The sequence below is a fragment of the Trachypithecus francoisi genome, unplaced genomic scaffold (genome assembly GCF_009764315.1).
Source record: "Trachypithecus francoisi isolate TF-2019V2 unplaced genomic scaffold, Tfra_2.0 Contig01451, whole genome shotgun sequence".
In the NCBI taxonomy this organism is placed as follows: Eukaryota; Metazoa; Chordata; class Mammalia; order Primates; family Cercopithecidae; genus Trachypithecus; species Trachypithecus francoisi.
In genome coordinates, this window is record NW_022681432.1 from 2,658,729 (window position 1) to 2,676,844 (window position 18,116).

General features: G+C 37.6%; 1 protein-coding gene across 1 annotated transcript in view; it reads left to right on the forward strand.

Moving 5' to 3' along the window:
- Positions 1 to 18,116, forward strand: part of POF1B (POF1B actin binding protein) — a 113,668-nt gene that overhangs the window by 67,797 nt on the left and 27,755 nt on the right. Inside the window, 3 exon segments of the mRNA XM_033233305.1 lie at positions 488 to 618; positions 9,341 to 9,368; positions 10,567 to 10,641. Coding sequence (XP_033089196.1) covers positions 488 to 618; positions 9,341 to 9,368; positions 10,567 to 10,641 — 234 coding nt within the window.

Below are 18,116 nucleotides of genomic sequence, written 5' to 3' on the forward strand. Positions count from 1 at the left end.
TTGTTTGAGATGATGAGTATGCTATTATCCTGATTTGATTATTACAGATTGTATGCAGGTATTGAAATAGTACACTAAAATTCATAAATATGTACTTTTATTATGTGTCAATTAATTTTTAATTTTAAAAATTAATAAAAAGTATAATTCATATTTTCTTTTTTCCACAGGAGACATATGAATAAGCCATGTGATTTAATTTGCTCATTTTGCTGTTTTATTTAAGTGCCTATATTCAAGAATGTTTATGTTATTCAAGTTTCTCATTCATTCGAACACTTAGACTTGAGTGAAATGAAGTTGTAATTGCCATCGCAATGTTGATTTTTCTTTAAATTTCTCCCACATTAAAAAAATGCATCTCTGAAAAATTGGCTTGATTTGTGTGATGACTTTAATAGGTTATCTTTCTTTCGCTTCAATAAAAATATCTGTGAACTTAGAAAAACTTAATATTGCTTACAGTTGTGATTGATGTTTGCTTCAGGTGATAATTCAGGACGACGGCCCTGAAAAATTGGACCCCAGATATTTTGGAGAGTTGCTTGCTGATCTGAGTCGAAAGAATACGGATCTATATCGCTGCTTATTAGAACATTTACAGAGAATTGGAGGAAGGTACTGTAAACATATTATTTGCCTTCATGTTGTAGCTACCAAACATTTTACAACATTCTAATATTTTAAAAATAGACTTTATTTTTGCCAGCAGTTTTAGGTTCACAGCAAAACTCTAGTACTTTCAATAGGTAACAGGGCAGATATGAGCAAATGTTTCATTTCAAGAGTTAACATAGATTATGAAAATCATCAGACAAAAATCAAAAAACACAAGCCCTTTTAGGATTAGTAAAGAATTTCATGTACCTTCCTTTGTGATGTACTTTCATGGCAAAAGCAACCTCTTGGGCAAGGAGCTCAAAAATGCATGGCATACTATAACTTGTTTTAAGATATTATATTTATGATATTAGGTACCATCCTATTGCCAATACATGACTGTTTGTCTTCCACTTACGTGCGTTCAACATATGTAGGCCAGAGTTTAAAATATATTTGATATGCCATATATTATATATAAACTTTGTATATTATATTATCTATTACATTAAATTAAAAATATATCAATGGATATAAACATAATTTTATATAATACAATATAAAATTATAGATTTAAATAGATATGCATTAAAAATTTATCAACTGTTCATGTGTAGATGAGACCATATTTTGTCATGAAATGAATTCTATAAGCTACACCCCAAAAGGTGCCTTCTACTATATAGTTACAGCATATCTGTGGCCATCTGTCAGGCAAAATCTAGGAAAGCTCCACAAATTCAAAATAATCTGGAAGATAAAGGAAAGTCAATAGAATTTTTTCTAATTCAGACTTTTCACTAACTAGATTCTTCTACTTCTTAGATTTTAAATAATATATAATTTTATATGATATATAGGTTAATGTAAATGGGATGACACCGTATATACTATTTTGTACGTTTTCTCACTCAAATATATATAGTATATATTTTCCATGTCAACATTTTGGTATCTGTAATGTATTCTCTCTTAATCTCTTGTACAGCTTGTCTTTTCCCCATGTATTAGCTCCCTCCCACCTGACTTTTCTTGCTTTCATATTAGTGACTACAACCATTATCTTACTGTCACCCTCAACTGCTTTGCCTCCTTGTTGAACTGCCCTTCCCGCTTAGCAAAACCCCAACTCTGGATTACTCTAACTGTCTGCCCTATTCTCTTTTTTAAAAAAACCACCTCCATCTCCTTCATCTAACACCCACTATCTTTAGAATGCAGAGGGCTCCATGAGGGCTGCTTACCCTGGTGTCCTTGGTGCATAGTGTGGTGGCTGGTTTACTGTGGTGCTCAACAGATATTTGCTAAATGAACAAAGGCCTTAATTACTGCTATGCTCATGCAGCTGATCACTGATAGAGAAAAGCAGAACCATTTATTTGAACTGGTGCCATTATAAATGCATGGTTTCTATCTTCAACTTGACCTTCATCATAGTTTTATCCTAATCAACACCATCTCCACTACCCATTACACAAACAAGTCTCCCTCTTTCCCATTACCCAAACAACTATTTCATCTCTTTACACATGTTCATTATTTTAAAATATTTCCCTTAATGTAATAATCAGTTGTATGTTAAGCGTCCACCACGTGCCAGGTATTATCTATATTACCTAATTTGCATGATAACCTTACAAAGTTTCAGATGAAGACCCAAAGAGAATAAGTTATTAAGATCACACAGCTACTAAGTGCCTGAGATAGATTCAAACATTTTTGAGTACTCCTTTACCTATAATCTATGAACTTTTCTGCAAAGCCTTCCCTAAATCTTCAGTTTGGTCTAGGTGCTCTACTTCCGTGCATTAACCATGCTCTGTGAATATTTCTATCAAAGTATCACATTGTAAAATTCAGAAGTATATAGGACATAGTCTTAAGTACCCTTGTTCTAGATCCAGAGTTCATATCCTGGGTTCATGTCATAGTTTTTTTTTTTTATATATATACATACTAAATGCATAGTATCAGGCAAGTAAAAATACGTATTCATTTGTTAAAGCAATAAATTAGTTAAGATATTTAGTTACAAGTGGCATCCACATCATGTGAACATTTAGAAACAGACCTAAAGAATCCGAAATTCTGTGGGGAGGGCTCAGCAACACGCTTTTCAGAGGATTCTGATACATGATCAAGTTTGAGGACCACTAAACTGAGGTTGCAAAAGTGGCAAAATCTGGGACTAGAACCCACACTCTGAGAACCAATTTTCCTTAGGAAAATCACTTAACCTTGCAACACTAGATGTGTAATATTAGGCAAATTGTTTAAGATTTTGCATCAGGGAGTGTCACTCTGTTCCTTTTTCTGCCCAATGTAATTCTAGCCACCATCTTCCAGTGTTGAATGGAGATATACCCCCCACTGACCTTTCCATCTCCCTCATCTGCTCTCTTTGCTTCCACATGCTCCATCTTTCCCTCCTCTTTTGCTTCCAGTTTTCATATTATTCCAAAGTGCAATTCATCAATTAGTGGGCTGCAAGGTAAAAATTAAAGAAGTTTGTCACATGAAACCATTCTGGTGACCTTTTAAAATTCTGATATTAAGTGCTATTTATTGTTCCTTGTTTTGTTTCTTTGTTTTGTTTTCTTATTTATAGAAAGAAAAGTGACTAGAGACGTGTATATCAGGTTGGCATTTGAATTGGAAGAAGTAAGGATTAGTATCTTTCAAATGCAAAGGTCTATTAATACTATCATAATTCCAGTTAAGAGTAATGCAAGACTACTAAAACTGCATTGTGATTCACATTTTTAACTTGCTTTAGCTTTTCATCTATACATGTAGTTACTTTAGTAAAGCATTAAAAAACAAGAAGATATTTCTACTTTTGCTAGGGCTTCCCTATAAATTATATTTTGGGCAACACAGGAAATACCACATAGGTACATGCATACAATTGCACATATGTAGTCATGCCTTGGAAAAGGGAACCTTCAGTTCTCTTTCTACTCACTAGTTCGTATAGTTTTATAAGTGTGTGTAAGAGCTTTTGCACAGTAAGTGACCCACTTGTCTCTGTAGGCAATATATTACTCATAAGCCGTTACAAAGAAGGTAGTGGTAGGAGTTAACATACTAAAACTATTTTACTTTAAAATAAATATTATGGGGGCTGAAGAGGAAAGAAGCTGGGAACCCTGAACGGGGCTACCCACACACTGGGGCTCCTTTCTAGGCCCCAACAACTCCTCGGGAAAGAGTGAGTTGAGCAGGTAAAGAGCAACCTACACTTGGCATAGGCCTCTGGAAACCTGCCAGCAGGAGACTCCACAACTCCCATGAGCATGTGAGTTGGCAGGGAGACATGCTTAGTGAAATGGTAGGCGCAGAACTCCAGTCAGTGTGGAGCCTAGAGGGTTGGTGTGGGAGCCTCTGTAGTGGAACACCGCCAAGGATGCCCACCCCTAGGACACTTTAGCCCTAGGGAAACTGTTGGACCTAAACATTGCAGGGCAGTCTTGCCCATGAGAAGAGGCCAGAACACCCCTCAGTCTACTGCCCTCTCCTGCAGCCCCAGACTGGCTCTGCCTGCTTGTAGTGCAGCCTCAGATGCCCAGGTGGGGTGTGTCCTGGGGGCCCTCATCATACCTCCTGCACTGGCAGGCACTATTTAATCAGTGAAGAGCTCTAGTGGGCAGGGGAGCAGCCCCCGTGGGCATGCACCAGTCTGCCCGTGTCCTTCCCCACAACAGTCTCCCTCGTGCCACTTTGTTGCATGCACTCTCCCATGGCCACCCCCATCCTCCACATCGTTTTGACAGTGCGTGTGTGCAGACGGACCTTGCCTCCCTTTTCCCACTAGCATGAATGTGCGCATGCATCTTGCTGTGCCACAGCTGCCAGCGTTGGTGCATCCCGCCCCCCAGTCCCCTGCTGTGCCGCCATTATCATCAGAGCATTCGTCGGCTCAGAGACCACTAATCCAGCACCCACCAGCGCCCTGCACCTGCACTGACACTTCTGTCTATGTGAAAGTATGTGGGGAGACCAGTGGACCCGCCCCCACCCCCAGCAGTAGCTGTCGCCTGTGTGAATGCACACACAAAGGACGTGCACAGTTCAGTGCTACCAGTGCCCCACCCCTGTGCTAACACCACTGCCGGGCAAACGCATGCAGGGACACTGGCGGAGCCTGATGCCTCCCCCACCTCCACCATGCTGCCACTGTGAATACTACCACAGAGGCCGGCACGTCTGCACCTGCAATCTCTATCTTGCAATCAATGAATGCGCACCCCACCATACTGCCACTGCTGTTGGCATGTGCAAACGAAGGTGGATCACACTGCCACCACTCTACAGAGTATGGTGGCTGGCACCACCCATAGGAGTGTTGTGACCAGCAGTCCGGGAAGAATTCAACCTCTCCAGTGTGGCAAGTTCCTAACATTCAGGGGCGATATATCAAAGCCTGGCCCAATACCACCCCCCAGAATTCGAGCATGCAGTTCAGGAGTCCTTAGCTGAGCCTTGGCCCCCTAAAATCCTCCAGAAACGAAACCAGTCGACCGTACTCACCTTGTACTACAACCAAATCTCCAAGGACACCAAACAGGATAAAAGAAAAAAATAACCAACCAAAGGTCAGCAACTTCAAAGATTGAAGGAACATCAGCCCACAAAGATGAGAGATAACCAGTGCAAGAACTCTGGCAACTCAAAAAGCCAGAGTGCCTTCCTACCTCAAAAGGATTGCACTAGTGCCCCAGCAATGGTTCCTAACCAGAATGAGATGGCTGAAATGACAGAAATAGAATTCAGAATATGGATAGAAACAAAGATCATCGACACAGACGAGAAAATTGAAACCCAATACAAGGAGTTTAAAGATTGCAATAAAACAATGCAGGAGCTGATAGACAAAATGTCTATTATAAGAAAGAACCAAACTGATTTAATAGAGCTGAAAAACATGCTACAAGAATTTCATAATGTAATTGCAAGTTTTAACAGCAGAATTGTTAAAAGTGGGGAAAAAAAATCTCAGAGCTTGAAGACTGGCTCACCAAAATAACTCAGAGAAAAAGAACAAACAACAAAGAAGGATGAACAAAACATCTGAGAAATAAGGGATTATGTAAAGAGACCCTCATGACACCTGGGCATGCCTGAGAGGCAGAAAAATGAAGCAACTTGGAAAACATATTTCAGGATATTGTCAATGAAAATCGCCCCAACCTCACTAGAGAAGCCAATATTCAAATTCAGGAAATGCAGAGAACCTCTGCAAAATACTTCACAAGAAGATCACCCAAGACACATAGTCATCAGATTCTCAAAATGAAAGAAAAAAATGTAAAAGGCAGTTGGAAAGAAAGGGCAGGTCACCTACAAAGAGAACCTCATTGAGTCAGCAACAGATCTGTCAGTAGAAACCCTACAAGCCAAAAGAGAATGGGGGCCTATGTTCAGCACTCTTAAAGAAAATAATTTTCAACCAAAAATTTCACATCTGGCCAAACTAAGCTTTATAAGCAAAGGAGAAATAAGATCATTTTCAGAGAAGCAAATGCTTAGGGAATTTGGTACCACCAAACATACCTTACAAGAAGTCCTGAAGGAATTGCTAAATATGGAAAGGAAGATCATTATTAAACACTATAAAAACACACTTAAGTACACAGGACAGTGATACTATAAAGTAACCACACCAACAAGTCTACATAATAATCAGCTAACAACATGATGACAGGATCAATACTAACCTTGAATACAAATGGGCTAAATGCCCCAATTAAAAGGCACAGGGTGGCAAGTTGGATAAAGAAGCAAAACTCAAAGGTATCCTATCTTCAAGAGACTCATATGACATAAAATGACACCCATAGGCTCAAAGTAAAGAGATGGAGAAAAATCGACGAAGCAAATGGAAAACAGGAAAAGCAGGGGTTGCAACCCTAATTTCAGAGAAAATAGACTTTAAACTAACAAAAATCAAATAAGACAAAGGGCATTATATAATGGTAAAGGGCTCAATATGAGACCTAATAATCCCACATACATATGCACCCAACACAGGCACACCAAGATACATAAAGAAAGTTCATAGAGAGCTATGAAGAGATTTAAATAACAACACAATAACAGTGGGAGACTGTTACACTCCACTGACAGTATTAGACATATCAGCAAGACAGAAAACTAACAAAGATATTCAGAACCTTAACTCAACACTTGACAAAATGGACCTAAGAGATAGCTACAGAATTCTCCACCTCAAAACAACAGACTATACATTCTTCTCATCTGCACATGGCACATATTCCAAAATTGACCAAAAATTGAGCATAAAACAATCATTAGCAAATCAAAAAAAAAAAAAAAACATGAAATAACAACTACACCCTTGAACCACAGTACAATAAAAATAGAAATTGATGCTAAGAAAATCACTCAAAACCATATAATTACATGGAAATGAAACAACCCTAATTTCATTATTTACCCAATGACTTCTGGGTAAATAATGAAATTAAGCCAGAAATCAGGAAATTCTTTGAAACGAATCACAACAAAGATACAACATATCAGAATCTCTGGGATACACACAAAGCAGTGTTAAAAGGGAAGTTTATAGTACTAACCTCCCATATCAAAAAGTTAGAAAGATCTCAAATTAATAACCCAAAAACACATCTAGAGGAACTATAGAAACAAGAGAAAACTAACCCCAAAGACAGTAGAAGACAATAAATAACCAAATTCAAGCTGAACTGAAGGAAACTGAGACATGAAAAACTGTACAAAAGAGTGATGAATCCAGAAGCTATTTCCTTGAAAGAAGTAATTGAAAAATTGCCACACTTCTTTTTGACAACTTACAAGCAAAAAACAAACAACCTCATTAAAAAGTGAGCAAATGACGTGAACAGACACTTTTCAAAAGAAGACATATATGTAGCTGACAAGCATATGAAAAAACCTCAACATCACTGAACATTAGAAAAATGCAAATCAAAACCACAATGAAATACCTTCTCACACCAGTCAGAATGGTTGTCATTAAAAAGTCAAAAAATGACAGATTCTGGTATGGTTGTGGAGAAAAGGTAATGCTTATGCACTGCTGGTGGGAATTTAAACTAGTTCAGCCATTGTGAAAAGCAGTTTCGCAATTTGTCCAAGAACTTAAAACAGAATCACCATTTGACCCAGAAATTCCACTGAATCAAATGCTGATTCTGTTTTAAGTTCTTGGACTAATTGCCAAACTGTTTTCAACAATACCCAAAGGAATATAAATCGTTCTACCATACAGACACTTGCACACCTATGTTAATCACAGCACTATTCACAATAACAATGACGTGGAATCAACCTAAATGCCCACTGATGGTACTTAGACTGGATAAAGGAAATGTGGTTCATCTACACCATGGAATAGTATATAGCCATATAAAAAAATGAGATCATGTTCTTTGCAGGGACATGGACAGAGCTGGAGGCTATTATTCTTAGCAAACTAATGCAGAAACAGAAAGCCAAATACTGCATGTTCTTACTTATAAGTGGGAGCTAAACGTTGAGTACATACAGACACAAAGAAGGGAACAACAGACCTACTTGAGGGTGGAGGGTGGGAGGAGGAGGAGGATCAAAAAACTACCTATTGGGTACTGTGCTTATTACCTCAGCGATGAAATCATTTGTACACCAAACCACCACAAAATGCAATTTACCTATATAACAAACCTGTACATGTACTTCTCAACCTAATATAAAAGTTAAAAAAAACGAAGACACAAATCAATCTTGAAATGTTTTCATGTTAAAATTCTATTAGGCAATAAATTCAGGTTAATTACTTTAAAATAAAATAAATATTATGCCTTGCTGTCAGAACCCATGTTTACTGTTTTCTGTTCATTTGTTTGAGAAGTATGTTTACCATATATATTTTGGTCCTAATTCTTCCATCAAGAGGAGTGGGAACAAGTTGGCAAAAATGAAGGCCTGTGTCTTGCCCCAGACAACACTATCAATGTATCCTTTCCAGTTTTCAACATTCCCAAAGGAGCAAGTGCCAGTCTGGTATAACCAGAAACAATTCTTCTTCAGCATTTTCCTACCTATCACGGCTCCACAAAGGGTCTTTCAACCCCTGTGACCAAATCCTCATTATGATGCTGGAAATTCTATTACCCCACTAGAATTTTGATCATTTTGCTTAATGCTTTGTCCCTATGTAAATATTCAAATATCCTTCAAGCCAGTCATTGCCAAATATACTCTAGTATAGATTAAATGAGTTATTCAGGCTTTTCTTGCAAGCTTTGATTTTATTAAACAGAGTATGAGGAACTTGAAAACACTGTGGAGAGAAGATGGAATCAGCACTGAAAGATACAAGAAGGAGAAAATGAAAGTGGAAATAGAGAGAGAAAAGCTATTTTGTTATTTATTCACCCAAGTAGCATTTATTGCCAAGCACAGAGGACTTCTAGCCACAATTAAACTGGTGCTAATGGATGGTACTATATATAGTATATTTTATTATTTTGTTATTCAGATGTTCATTTTTAATAGATCTGCTAATTCCAGAAAAAAATATTTTAGTCAAACTAACTAAAAGTGCCATTTTAGTTTTAACATTTTCACTTGTGCTTATAAATTGAATAAGTCCTCTTATATTCAAAAAGTAAGATACAATTAATAGAAAACTAGCATTTATATATGATCAGTGAATATACTTTCCTAAAGTTGTCTATCTTTTTTTTTGTTCTTGCAGCAAACAAGACTTTGAGTCCACAGAGGAGGTAAATGCAAAAATAGTTGAAAATCGAATATAGTGTAATAACAGATTCTGATGTTTGCAATATAATATTCTTTTAGTTAAGTACCTTTACTAGACTGAAAATGCAGGTAAGTGAAAAAATTTGTGGCCATTTTGCCTTTAAAATTATATAAACACTACATATTTATAATAACTATAAAACTACTAATCATTCACAAAAAAGTTTTATCAGCTGTCACTTTGTGATTTGTCTATGCTTATTGCAATGTTTATTTGAAATGTTCTATTTTTAATTTCTGTGTGTACATAGTAGGTGCATTTATTTATGGGGTACAAGACTTATTTCACTGACCACATATTCTCTGCTTTAGAAAACTGAAATCTATATGATTAATTAAATAGCAAATTTAGTTTTAATATGCTTCAAAACCTTGTATGTGCCATGCCAGTCAGCAACTTAAAGTAAAAATATTTTCAAGTATTAATCTAGTACATATGCATATTATCTTAATAATTGCTTTTAATAGAATAATCAAATAGAGAAAAACCTATTTCAATGCAATAAAAAGCACAATTCCCTCTTTTGTGGTTTTAATCGTTTTTTCCAGTGTACTGGTATACTGCATTCATTACAATTATTCAATAATTCCTAAATTACCTTTAAGAAATACTTCCCTTCAGCTCCTCACTTAAAATTAGTTGAAGCTGTTTCAGTGTTGTGGTGGCAACATCACAATCTTTCAAAAGTCACCACAGCTCTATGTAAATTCTCAGTAAAACCTGTAACTCCCTTAATTTTTATTTCCCAAAGTTTTCATTATTTCAAAAATGAGCTTCTAGAATGTCATATCTATCACCCAAAAAACTTCCAGTTTTTAAAAATATACAATGAATAAAGTGTGTAAAGGTATTAATAGACCATTTTGCTTTTGTTTTAATTTCATCTTTTTAAAAATAGAAATGGAACTTCTCATTGGCTGCCCAAAGGTTTTCCCTCGAATGCATGGAATTCAGGATTATTTTTATACTGTTTGTAATATAATTGATTTTTAAAATAAGAACTGATAAGGCTAGAAATTAAACTCATAGAAACTGTTTCTCAAAAAGTGAATTAATCTTTTAATATTCCTAAAATATGTCCCATTACACAAAAGTCTGTGGATTGCTTTTCTTAAGATTGACATGTATCTGTTCCATGGATAAGCCTTTTTTTCTTACAGTCGGAAGACATTGAATCATTGATTCCTAAAGGATTATCAGAGTTTACAAAACAGCAAATTCGCTACATTCTGCAGGTGAGATGAGGTCAAGCGTGGATGTGTGAAATCAACCCTAACAAACAGCTTCCTAGGTTGCTTCCCTTCATTAAGAACAGAAAGTCCCAAATTAAAATCCTCTTTCCTAAGAGTTGATGATTCTTTGATTAGACTAGGTTTATATTTCAGTTTAGTGAGATCACCAAAAAGTATATTGAATGACTAGCATTTGGGAACACATTCTGGAAATATTATTCCCTTCTGTAGAATGCCTTTATTCACCCCTCAGCACTTTAGTACAATCTGACTCTATCTCATAGTCTTTGCCTTCCTCTTCTCCATTCCACCCTCTTCCCTACCACACCCACCCTATCTCATCATTGGCAAGGAGAAATGGAAAGGCCAATTCCTTACTTTTCCAGAATTGTGGAAGACTAAAGACCACTGGAACAGTAAATTCCCCATGAGGAAGGGTGAGACCACAGATCAAGATAGATGCTAAGGACTGGGCGCGGTGGCTCACGCCTGTAATCCCAGCACTTTGGGAGGCTGAGGTGGGCGGATCCCTTATGTCAGGAGTTTGAGACCAGCCTTGTCAACATAGTAAAACTCCGTCTCTCTACTAAAAATACAAAAATAAGCCAGGCATGTCGGCGCATGCCTGTAATCCCAGCTACTTGGGAGGCTGAAGCAGGAGAATCGCTTGAATACAGGAGGTGGAGATTGCAGTGAGCTGAGATCGCACCACTGCACTGCAGCCTGGGCGACAAAGCAAGACTCCGTCTCAAAAAAAAAAAAAAAAAAAAAAAAAAAGATAGATGCTAAGAAAATATGACTAAAAAGAAGAGTACATGTTTTTCCAACAAATGAACCTAAAGATAATCTAGTTTTGTCTGGTGACGCCAATTTCTAAGTTTGATATTTGGTCTCAGGTCTTTGTTGATCACCAAAGTATTGAACCTGGTATAATATTCATGAAAATTAAATGAAATATTATTCTTAGTGGCAAACAGTCTGTATTATAGATGGTGGTTTGAGGAACACATATACTCCTCAAAACCTGAATCTGGGAGCCATTCTTGATATTATCTCTCGTGGTGGGATGTCCATCCAACATGCATTCCAGGTCTATTTTTTTTTTGAAAACTCTTTCTGAGGATCTTTGCGTCTAAGTTCATGAGACACATTGGTTTGTAGGTTTGTAGTTTTCTTTTCTTTCTTTTTTTTTTTTTTGGTACTCTCTTTGGTTTTGATATCAGGGTAATACAAGTTTCATAAAATGATTTAGGAAATGTTTCTTCCATTTCTATTTTCTAGAAGACTCTGAATATTGTTGCTAATTCCTTTTTAACATTTGATAGAATTCTCCAGTGAAAATATCTGGGCCTGGAGATTTGGTTTAGGGGAATAAAAAAACTAAATTCAATTCCTTAATAGTTACAGGGCTCTTCAAATGATTTATTTTATATTGGGTGAGTTATGGTATCTTGTGTTTATCAAGGAAGTAGTCCATTCCATTTAAGTTGTCAAATCTATGCATGTATAGTTGTTCATGTTGTTTATAGTATTTTATCCTTTTGATGGCTGTATTGCTATTCTCGATTTAATTTCTGATATTAATAATTAGTGTCTTCTGTTTTTCTTCTTTGTCAGTCTTGTCAGAGGCTTATCAATTTTATTGACTTTTTCAAATAAGCAGATTTTAGTTTCATTGATCTTTGTTATTGTTTTTCTGTTTTCAGTTTCATTGATTTCTGTTTTAAAAGAATGAATTTTAATGGTCTCACCACAAAAATGATAAGTTTCTGTTCTTGTCTGTATTACTCCCTTTCTTTGCTTGCTTTTGGTATATTTTGCTCTTATTTGTCTAGGTGCTTGACATAGGAACTTAGGTTATTGATTTGGAACCTCTCTTGTTTTCTAATATAAGCATTTAGTGCTACAATTTCCCTTTTAGCATGGCTTTAACTTTCTTTTGATTAATGTTTGTGTGGTTTGATTATTGTCCAACCTTTTACTATCATATATATACATATATATATGCAAAATTTTCATTTTATTTGAAGTGAGTATCTTATAGATACGGGAGTGAGATTTTTTTCTTTATCCTCTCAGTCAATCTCTGTCTTTTACTTATTTTGTATATTTAGATAAGTTGCAGTTATTGTTATGTTAGGGCTAGATCAGTCATTTTGTTTTGTTTCCTGTTTGTTGTCTCTGATTTTTGTTTCCCTGTTTTCTTTGTCCTGCTTTCCCATGGATTACTTGAACATGTTTTAGAATTCCACTTTAATTTGTCTCTAGTATCCTTGCTTGTATCTCTTACTATGGCTTTTTAGTGGTTGCTCTAAGTAATACTTAGAGCAATATTAAAATAAGTATATTATTTTAAACCATTTAAACAATTAGCCCAGTGTACTGGTGTTGATATTTCACCAGTTTCAGTGAAGTGTATAAAATTTTGCTTCCTTTACATATCTTTATTATCTGCATTTATAATTGTCTTAAATATTCTCTCTACATACATCGAGAACTACATTAGACAGTGTTACAAAATTTTGCTTCAACCACTTAACATAATTTAGAAAACTCTAGAAAAGTTTCCAGGGCAAGATGGCTGAATAGGAACAGCTCCGGTCTGCAGCTCCCAGAGAGATCAATGCAGAAGACAAATGATTTCTGCATTTTGAACTAAGGTACCTGGCTCATCTCATTGGGACTGATTAGACAGTGGGTGCAGCCCACAGAGGCAAGCAGAAACAGAGTGGGGTGTCACCTCACCCGGGAAGTGCAAGGGGTTGGGGAACTCCTTTCCCTAGCCAAGGGAAGCGGTGAGGGACTGTGCCATGAGGAACTCTGCACTCTGGCCCAGATACAACACATTTCCCATGGTCTTCAAAACCCATAAACCAGGAGATAACCTCGGGTGCCTACACCATCAGGGCCCCGGGTTTCAAGCACAAAACTGGGTGGCCATTTGGGCAGACACCGAGCTAGCTGCAGGAGTTTATTTATTTATTTATTTTTCATAACCCAGTGGCACCTGAAACACCAGTGAGACAGAACCCTTCACTCCCCCGGAAAGGGGGCTGAAACCAGGAAGCCAAGTGGTCTAGCTCAGTGGATCCCACCCTCATGGAGCCCAGCATGCTAAGATCCACTGGCTTGAAATTCTTGCTGCCAGCAGAGCAGTCTGAAGGCAACCTGGGACACTCAAACTTGGTGCGGGGGAGAGGCATCCACCATTACTAAGGCTTGAGTAGGAGGTTTTCCCCTCACAGTGTAAACAAACAAAGCTGCCAGGAAGTTCAAACTGGGTGGACCCCATCACAGCTCAGCAAAGCCTCTGTAGCCAGACTGCCTCTCTAGATTCCTCCTCTCTGGGCAGGTCATCTCTGAAAGAAAGGCAGAAGCCCCAGTCAGGGGCTTGTAGATGAAAGTCCCATCTCCCTGGGACAGAGCACCTGAGGGAAGGGGCAGCTGTGGGTGCAGCTTCAGCATACTTAAACGTTCCTGCCTGCTGGCTCTGAAGAGAGCAGCGGATCTCCCAGCACAGTGATCGAGCTCTGCTAAGGGACAGACTGCCTCCTCAAGTAGGTCCCTGATGCCTGGGCCCCCTGACTAGGAGATATCTCCCAGCAGGGGTCTACAGTCACCTCAAATAGGAGAGCTCCAACTGGCATTGTGTGGGTGCCCCTCTGGGATGAAGCTTCCAGAGGAAGGAACAGGCAGCAATCTTTGTTGTTCTGCAGCCTCTGCTGGTGATACCCAGGCAAACAGGGTCTGGAGTGGACCTCCAGGAAACTCCAGCAGACGTGCAGCAGAGGGGCCTATTAGAAGGAAAACTAACAAACAGAAAGGAATAGTATGAACATCAACAGAAAGGATGTCCACACACAAACCACTTCCGAAGGTCACTGACATCAAAGGCCAAAGGTAGATAAATCAACAAAGATGAGGAAAAAACAGTGGAAAAAGGCTGAAAATTCCAAAAACCAGAATGACTCTTCTCCTCCAAAGGATCACAACTCCTTGCCAGGAAGGTGAACAAAACTGGATGGGGAAGGAGTTTGATGAATTGACAGAAGTAGGCTTCAGAAGGTGGGTAGTAACAAAATTCTCCGAGCTAAAGGAGCATGTTCTAACCCAATGCAAGGAAGCTAAGAACCTTGAAAAAAGGTTAGAGGAATTGCTAACTAGAATAACCAGTTTAGAGAAGAACATAAATGACGTGATGGAGCTGAAAAACACAGTACGAGAACTTTGTGAAGCTTACATAAGTATCAATAGCCAAATTGATCAAGCAGAATAAAGGATATCCCAGATTGAAGATCAGTTTATCCAAGTAAAGCAAGAAGACAAGATTAGAGAAAAAATAATGAAAAGGAATGAACAAAGCCTCCAAGAAATATGGGACTATGTGAAAAGATCAAATCTACGTTTGATTGGTACACCTGAAAGTGATGGGGAGCATTGAACGAAGTTGGAAAGCACTCTTCAGGATATTACGCAGGAGAACTTCCCCAACCTAGCAAGACAGGCCAACATTCAAATTCAGGAAACACAGAGAACACCAAAAAGATACTCCTGGAGAAGAGCAACCCCAAGACACATAATCGTTAGATTCACCAAGGTTGAAATGAAGGAAAAAATGTCAAGGGCAGCCAGAGAGAAAGGTCCGGTTACCCACAAAGGGAAACCCATCAGACTAATAGTGGATCTCTCTGTAAAAACCCTACAAGGCAGAAGAGAGTGGGGGCCAATATTCAACATTCTTAAAGAAAAGAATTTTCAACCCAGAATTTCATATCCAGCCAAACTAAACTTCACAAGCAAAGAGAAATAAAATCCTTTACAAACAAGCAAATACTGAGAGATTTTGTCACAACCAGGTCTGCCTTACAAGAGCTCCTGGAGGAAGCACTAAATATGGAAAGGAAAAACCAGTTCCAGACACTACCAAAATATAAAAAATTGTAAAGACCATCAACACTACGAAGAAACTGCATCAACTAATGGGCAAAGTAACCAGCTGGCATCATAATGACAGGATCAAATTCACACATAACTATGTTAACCTTAAATGTAAAAGGGCTAAATGTCCCAGTTAAAAGGTACAGACTGGCAAACTGGATAAAGAGTGAAGACCCATCAATGTGCTGTATTCAGGAGACCATCTCACATGCAAAGACACACATAGGTTCAAAATAAAGGGATGGAGGAAGATTTACCAAGCAAATGGAAAGAAAAAAAAAAAGCAGGGGTTGCAATCCTAGTCTGTGATAAAACAGACTTTAAACCAATTAAGATTAAAAATGACAAAGAAGGGCATTACATAATGGTAAAGGGATCAATGCAACAAGAAGAGCTACCTATCCTAAATATATATGCACCCAATACAGGAGCATCCAGATTCATAAAGCAAGTTCTTAGAGACCTACAAAGAGACTTAGACTCCCATACAATAATAGTCGGAGACTTTAACAGCCTACTGTTAATATTAGACAGATCAATGAGACAGAAAATTCAAAAGGATATTCAGGACTTGAACTCTGCCCTGGGCCAAGTAGACCTAATAGACATCTACAGAATTCTCCACCCCAAATCAACAGAATGTACATTATTCTCAGCACTACATCACACTTATTCTAAAATCTACCACACAATGGAAGTAAAACACTTCTCAGCAAATATAAAACAACAAAAGTCATAAGAAACAGTCTCTCTGACCACAGTGCAATCAAATTAGAACTCAGGATTGATAAACTCACTCAAAACCACACAACTACATGGATACTGAACTATCTACTCCTGAATGACTACTGGGTAAATAACGAAATCAAGGTAGAAATAAACAAGTTCTTTGAAATCAATGAGAACAAAGACACAACATACCAGAATCTCTGAGACACAGCTAAAGCAGTGTTTAGAGGGAAATTTACAGCACTGAATGCCCACAGGAGAAAGTGAAAAAGATCTAAAATCAACATCCTAACATCGCAATTAAAAGAACTGCAGAAGCAAGAGCAAACAAATTCAAAACCTAGCAGAAGACAAGAAATAACTAAAATCAGAGCAGAACTGAGGGAGATACAGACAGGAAATACCCTTCAAAAAAATCAATGAATCCAGGAGCTGGTTTTTTTGAAAATATTAACAAAATAGATAGACCACTAGCCAGCCTAATAAAGAAGAAAAGAGAGAAAAATAGACACAATAAAAAATCAGAAAGGGGATGTCACTACTGATCCCACAGAAATACAAACTACCATCAGAGAATACTATAAACACATCTAAGCAAATAGACCAGAAAAACTAGAAGAAATGGAAAAATTCCTAGAAACATACTCCCTCCCAAGTCTAAACCAGGAAGAAGTTGAATCCCTGAATAGACCAATAACAAGTTCTGAAATTGAGGCAGTAATTAATAGCCTACCAACCAAAAAAAAAAAAAAAAAAGAAAAAAAAACCAAAAAGCCCAGGACCAGACAGATTCACAGCCAAATTCTACCAGAGGGACAAAGAGGAGCTGGTAACATTCCTTCTGAAACTATTCCAAACAATTGTAAAAGAGAGACTCCTCCCTAACTCATTTTATGAGGCCAGCATCATCCTAATACCAAAACCTGGTAGAGACAGAACAAAAAAAAGAAAATTTCAGGCCAATATCCCTGATGAACATCAATGCAAATATCCTCAATAAAATACAGGCAAACTGATTTCAGCAGCATATCAAAAATCTTATCCACCAAGATCAAGTCAGCTTCATCACTAGAATGCAAGGCTGATTCAACATATGCAAATCAATAAACATAATCCATTACGTAAACAGAACCAATGACAAAAACCACATGATTATCTCAATAGAAGCAGAAGAGGCCTTTGATAAAATTCAACACCCTTTCATGCTAAAAACTCTCAATAAACTAGGTATTGATGGAACATATCTCAAAATAATAAGAACCATTTATGACAAACCCACAGCCAATACCATACTGAATGGGCAAAGTTGGAAGCATTCTCTTTGAAAACTGGCACAAGACAGGGATGCCCTCTCTCACTACTCCTATTCAACACAGTATTGGAAGTTCTGGCCAGGACAACCAGGCAAGTGAAAGAAATAAAGGGTATTCAAATAGCAAGAGAGGAAGTCAAATTGTCCCTGTTTGCAGCTGACATGATTGTATATTTAGAAAACTCCATTGTCTCAACCCCAAATCTCCTTAAGGTGATAAGCAACTTCAGCGAAGTCTCAAGATACAAAATCAATGTGCAAAAATCACAGACATTCCTATACACCAATAATAGACAAACAGAGAGCCAAATCATGAGTGAACTCACATTCCCAATTGCTACAAAGAGAATAAAATACCTAGGAATACAACTTATAAGGAATGTGAAGGACCTCTTCCAGGAGAGCTACAAACCACTGCTCAAGGAAATAAGAGAGGACATAAACAAATGGAAAAACATTCCATTCTTATGGAGAGGAAGAATCAATATCTTGAAAATGA